General features: G+C 41.3%; 1 protein-coding gene across 1 annotated transcript in view; it reads right to left on the bottom strand.

The window, feature by feature from the left end:
• Positions 1-6,562, bottom strand: part of ankfy1 (ankyrin repeat and FYVE domain containing 1) — a 15,044-nt gene that overhangs the window by 2,828 nt on the left and 5,654 nt on the right. The window contains exons 10-19 of the mRNA XM_023418284.2: positions 5,368-5,570; positions 5,178-5,275; positions 4,405-4,606; positions 4,144-4,242; positions 3,880-4,033; positions 3,219-3,387; positions 2,924-3,042; positions 2,530-2,686; positions 2,223-2,423; positions 1,971-2,108 (exon numbers count right to left, since the gene is read on the bottom strand). Of these exons, the coding sequence (XP_023274052.1) occupies positions 1,971-2,108; positions 2,223-2,423; positions 2,530-2,686; positions 2,924-3,042; positions 3,219-3,387; positions 3,880-4,033; positions 4,144-4,242; positions 4,405-4,606; positions 5,178-5,275; positions 5,368-5,570 (1,540 nt within the window). The remainder of the gene's footprint in view (positions 1-1,970; positions 2,109-2,222; positions 2,424-2,529; positions 2,687-2,923; positions 3,043-3,218; positions 3,388-3,879; positions 4,034-4,143; positions 4,243-4,404; positions 4,607-5,177; positions 5,276-5,367; positions 5,571-6,562) is intronic.

Consider the following 6,562-nt stretch of genomic DNA (forward strand, 5'->3'; position numbering starts at 1 on the left):
ATCTGCAAAAAAAACTGTAGCAGTCTGCTGCGTTAACAGCATTAATATTATTTCTAATGAACTGAAGTAAATATAATACTTGTCATGATGACCTTGATGACCAACTACAGTATCTCTTAAGGAACCCCTGAATATATTATTTTTATTATAACTTTAGTCAAGAAACATGTGCAGATGAAATTGGCTTCAGGATGGGACAGTGATGAGGAACAAGTGAGGAATAAGATGATACTTGCAGTAGATGAGAAATGATTGTAACCTAGCTAACTCACTTTGTGTGTCGACAATGTGAATATAAGGTGTGTGTTGTGCCACTTGTTAAGTAACCACCCTTCGCCCCTATCCCCTGTTTTAAAGAACTAGAACCTGAAGCAGACTACAACAGATGTTAAACCACAGGTCCATAAAATACATTGTACAATACAATACATTCTACTCAGTGGGTTTGTTGGAGAAAATGCACTTAACGCAATAGCTTTGATCACGGTTGTTTTACATTCCGAATGAATTAAAATTTCAACCATTTAGTTGACAAGCTTCAACAAGTACAAGAAATTCTGTTACTTCACTTAAAAGTGCATTTCCTCTCAGTTAATGACACTGCACAATATGAAGCTGAATGTGTTTGGTTTTTTTTTTTTAAAGGTTGATGTGTGTTATTGTATTATCTGGTTACTGGCACAAGCATGTGTTCAACGTGTATTGCTGATATATAGCAGCAGGCTGTTCTTTGTGCCTGGCTTCCTGTAGGGAGCACCTGGCCTGAGACTCACCCTCCACCCTCCTCCTCCTCCTCCTCCTCCTCCTTCTCCTGCTCCTCCTCCCAAACTGCATCTCAGTGCTGCAGCCAGTGTAACACTTAGAGCATGGGACAGTGAAGTGTCAGCTTGTTGGAATTGTGTGCAGAGAACTAAGATTAAAAAAAGAAAAAAGAGGCATGGAGAACTGATTGATGAATTCATATAATACGTGCACTGCTGATCATCTCTTACATTTAACTCTAGAAATAATTTGCATCCAGGTGCTGCTGCTTTCCCCTCAGCACATTTTGCATATTGCTGCATCTGACTTGCTGCCTGAAGAAGTTATTTTTCTGTGTTATTGAAGAATTTGCTATTTCTGTTGTTACTGTCAGGCAGACCACCCAGGCAGTTCTAACATAATGAATGAAAAAGATTAGTTTAAGGTTCTTTTTTTCTTATTTCTTCTTCAGTTTCCTACCACTTAGCATTACTAGTTGGACTTCTTGCTTTGCATTATAGGCACAAGAAAGGAGTTGAGGACAATACTCATTAATGCATTAGTACTGCTATTCAGTGCAAAATGTAGGAATCTGCAGCTGCAGATAAAGTGAAAGGCTTAAGCAAATAGTTCTGGTTCAGTCACCTGAAACCGTCTTCTGTTCCTGTCAGTTGGGTTTTGTTTTGTCCTGCGTCCCACATGAGTCTTCTACTTGTCAGAAAACCCATCACAGAATAGTAAACACATATATTGTATGTTTAACTGTTTCTAATTTTTTTAACTTGTATAGTTTGTTGTTTACTTATTAAGTGGTCTGGATTCATTCTAACTGCTCTTATGTCTTTGCCTTGCAGGTAGATAAACTAGAAACCTCAGAGTCCCTAAGGAAAGAGGAGGAGCAGGCAACAGAGACGCAACCTATTGTCTACGGTAACAGTCCTCTAAGATTAATGACATTAATGTCCATTTCACTGTGATCAAGCACAAAAGGCAGCAGCCTTCTTCCACACATGAGAACTCTAGGTCCCTTAATTATCCAGGGCTCCATGCTGTCATTGAGCTTTACAGAACATTCGATTGAACCCCTGAAAACTTACAATATTAAACCTGCAATAACAGATTTTTTTTAGCCTTTATCTTTATCTTTTCTTTAAGCTTTCAGCTTTGTTTTTGGTTTCTTTTTTTCCTGAGGGAAAGATCTGGCTGAAAGATGTGTATAAGAGACAGGCCAGGTGGAGAGGGGTGAGTTTGGCTGCATCTTGAACCCTGGAGTTGACATTAGCTTGGACACTGATGAGGAACAGGACACTTTCAATATCTGAATTTTGCACAGCCACATGGAGAAAATTACGCCCTTTGTTGTCCACCTGGACAGAAACAGAAGTTTGAGGTCAGGAGTGATTAATACTGTGACTGTACACAATTTTTCTTGATGCAAAAGCAGTCCTTAAGATTAACTGGTGCATTTACGCCAGTGCTACCTGTTCAGCAGCGCCTGGCTCCCTCTTGAGGATAGCCTCTGCCGCCTTATTGTTCTTGTGCGTCATGGCACAGGCAAAGGGGGTCATTCCTTGACGGTCGCGGATGTTGAGACGAATGTCTGGATGGGAAATGAGGAGCTGTATGATGACGTTGTGCTGGCTGCTAATCGCAGCATGGATGGGAGCTCTGCCCTCTGCATCCTGATGAATTGACAGACACAGGATTATACAGTGAGAAATAGAACATGTTTACAACTCATTTAGTACTATCGGAGAAAAATGGACCCTCTGATGTGACAGGACTGACCTGTGCATTAACATTAGCTCCAAACTCTAGAAGGCACTGCACCACCTCCTCCAATCCCCAGCTGCTTGCCAAGTGGAGGGGCGTTTGTCCATCTCGGGCTTCTTCGTCTCCTTCCCCATTAGGGCCTGGCTGTCTGGGGCTGTTCACGTCACACCCACTACACACACATAACACAGACAGTAAGTTAAGACACCTAGATACATCGATCTCAGTAAAAGCTTATAAAACAGTCAGGTTGCTCGTTTTAGTCTGATTATATTTTTACTTGCACAATTGCTTTCATTGACATGACTTTTGTAAAAATCTTAGTATATTGATTTGCCCATATCCAAAGATTAAGCAAATATGTGCATCCACATTTCCCAAACCCATATGGTAAGGAGAACTGGCAGACCTGCGGATGAGGAAGCAAGCAGAGACCTCATTATTCTCATCAACAGCTCTGTGCAGGAGGGTCTGCTGGCAGCCAGAGGGCCCTGTGCTCCAACAGGTGGCATCACAGCCATGGCGAACCTAGGTGGGACAAAAAAGGAGACAAAATCAAAATACAAGAAAATATGATCGTTTCCCTGATAGAAATCTATAAAACACATGTTGTATAACAATGACTTCCGTGCATTGCCAATACCAACGAGGAATTAAAAGGGTACTATCATCTCTAAATTGGTTGTGTATAAAATTTGTCTCACCAGTGTGGATGCAATATCCTCCAGGCCATTCTCGAGAGCCAGCCACAGTGGAGGGTCCCCTTTGTCATTCACCACAGACATATCGGCTCCTCTTGTACAAATTGCATCTACCACCAGTGGCAGCTGGTTACTGATGGCCAACTGTAGTGCTGTTTGTCCCTCTTGGGTCCTTATAGTGGAGAGAAAAAGAGATATAGACATAAGATACAGAAGAATCATAGACTCTAGTGAGAACAATTTAAAAACTCCTTAAGCTGAAACCTTTTAACTGGACACTGGCAGGTGGCTTAAAGAATGCCTGGAATTAATTTGTCTCTAATAATGGTTGAATTAAGGGGTCCTTTCATGACACATAAGTTCAAATAAAATATTTCCTCCAAAACTACTGTTTTAGGTCCAATCTTAGGTTGTGATATGTTACTCCTGCACATTACTGATCAAGTGTCACTGAATCTGGTTCAAATAACAGAAGAATACCAGAGGACAGGGGCACCCTGGAGGGGGTAAATGCACTGATCACAAACAACCACGTCAGGGCCAGGGACATTTCATTCCCATCTTTCTAACCACTTATTGTCATCTCTCTACTGTCAGCTGACTAATGAAGGCTAAAAAAAAACAAAACAAACAAAAAAAAACTGTCCAATAAACCATGCATTACCTAACATTGATGTCTGCCTGATGCTCAAGAAGGAAGAGGGCACTCTTGCTGTCCTGTCTCTGGATGGCCATATGAAGCAGGGTTTGTCCATTGGACATAGTGTCATTGATAGAAGCCCCTGAGCCCAGCAGCTGAGCTGCTATAATGTGCATACCTGACAGGGCCAAATTATACATGTTATACATCACATACACAGATCATCATGCAAAAACATCATTTTCATAATGCATAATCAACTATATTACTAGGTGCAGTGCTGTTTACCTGTCCAGAGTGCCAAGCCCAGCACAGTCTGATCCATGGAGTCTTTGAGACTGAAGTCTGGAATGATCTGGAAGTTGTTGGTGGCATGAAGTGCATTGGCTGCAATAGATCGAGGAAGAATTAAGTAGATGCATTTTGGGACGTCTGAGTACATTACTGATAACGTGTAATCATGTAAATCAGAAATAGCTTAATATCTGCCAGTTTTACAGTTCAGTTCCAGGCATTCAAATGTATCCGACTCCCAAAACATACACCGACCTTTTTGCTCGAGGATGACAGAGACCACATCTGGGTGGTTGTGAGCAATGGCCATGTGGAGGGGGGTCTGCATAGCCACACCAAGGGTGTCGTCAGGCAGAGCCTTCTGGGTCTGCAGGTTGGGGTTGGCCCCCTGCTGGAGCAGCTCTGCCGTCAGGCTTGCCAGGCCACAGCGACATGCTGTATGAAGTGGGCTCTCACCCTGAAAGAATAAGGTTTTCATTAGTAATACAAAATAGTTTCATCATCATCTTATGATTTTGGTTTTATCTCTTAAGTACATTTAATTTGTGCAGACATAAAAATTCAGATTTGAATTTTCAGATTCATGATCTTTGATTGCAATCCACTGCATGTTACAGATGCACTAGTCCCACACCTGTGAGGCATTATATGAAGAAAGAGTAAATAAAAAAAACAAACATTTACACTCAATGACATGAGGAGTACAATTTAAATTTTGAATTTTACTCTTTTTTTACCAGTGAATAAAATGAGGGGAAGAGAATAAAGCTTGTCATTTGTCATTTTCTCCAGCCATCTATAAAATATATCTGAGTTGATGCCACTGGCCCAAATTTGCTAAAACTCAGAGAGGCTGATGTACTTGACTGAATTTATTTTGACCTTTGAAAAAAATTACACTGACTGGCCTGAGGACACTGTGATAAAGGTCAGAATTTTAAACTGTTAAAAGGAAATAGTACCTACACATTACAGGTCTGAAACTAAGCAACTGTTTGGCAGTTATGTGACTTAAGGTTCATACGCACCCATTTGTTGACATGGTTGACCTTTGCTCCATGAGTAGCTAGGAAAAGAGCAGCTGCCTCGTTGCCTGCCCGAGCTGCTCTCTGCATGAGGCAGTTTTCTACAAAAGGACAGAATGAAGGGAGATGAAGCGTGTTAAAGTCATTTAGTCATTTAGACAGAAATGACTGTAGTGAGGTTACTGAAAAGCACCTGTGGTAGTGTCAGGAGCATCAGGGTTGCTTCCTCTCTGGATAAGCTGTGCTGCAAAGCTATTCTCGTCAAATGAGGTGCCATTCACTACTGGTGCATCATCCTCAAATGGGTTTACTGAGGGGTCTGAAGACACGGTGATATACTGCAGGGCCAGCCACAGAGGTGTGCTGCCCTCATGGTCCTTGAGTTCCAGGTCAAGCCTAACAAGATGGACAGATTACACCAGGTTACACACAGGATTATCTTTGGAGGCGACATGACCAGGGTGACATGTATGTACTTGAATACTGGTGCCCTTAAACAGGATTGTCTTCATGAGAAATTCTGAAATTAAAAATGTCTAAATTCACTAGCTGTGATGTATGCTGGTGTTGTTAGAAAATGACTTAGCTCATAAAAGTAGGTTACATTTGTTGTCTAATCTTATCTGTCAGCTTAGAACTACAATCACCACCTCGCAGTTGTTTGCCTCCGCCAACGAGTGAAGTTGCAGGAAATATGGTCACAACCTCCCCTTCTGTTCCTGACTTAGTGTTAAATAATTGCCAGAAAAGCTTTTTTGCAGACTAATGTGACGTCACAGTGAAGTTGACCTAATTTTAATATAAAATTTCACCACTTCATCATTTTATCCTATTACACATTTGTGTTAAATTTTGTCATAATTAGTGTATGAATTTTCGAGTTATGACTTAAAACGTGTTTTATGAGGTCACAGTGACCTTTGACCTTTGACCACCAAATTCTAATCAGTTCGTCCAAGTGAACGTTTATATCAAATTTGAAGAAATTCTTTCAAGGCTTTACTGAGATATTGCCTTCAAAAGAACGGGACAGATGGACGTCCAGACAACCTGAAACATTTTCAAAAGGACCTGTGAAGGAATCGTACATTATCCATTTTAGTCAATTAGAGTTCAATTATTTGAACACCAAGCACAATGTGTGTGATGTTCCACAAACGCTCTAATTCCATAAGAAGGCAGAACGTAACTCACTGTTTGCACTGTAGCAGCTGGCTGAACACGGGCTCATTCCCTGATGCCACAGCTTCATGCAGCGGAGTTCTAAAAACGACAAGACAAAAAGCTGAAGCACCGTCACGCTTAGCAATGGTGATGGTCACCGTTGCAATACATCACAGTTCATAAACAAGAGGTCTGTGACCCACCTGCCCTTGCTGTTCTGCATG

The sequence above is a fragment of the Seriola lalandi genome, unplaced genomic scaffold (assembly GCF_002814215.2).
Source record: "Seriola lalandi dorsalis isolate HSWRI2012SDOR001 ecotype SW California unplaced genomic scaffold, Sedor1 jcf7180002054581, whole genome shotgun sequence".
Lineage (NCBI taxonomy): Eukaryota > Metazoa > Chordata > Actinopteri > Carangiformes > Carangidae > Seriola > Seriola lalandi.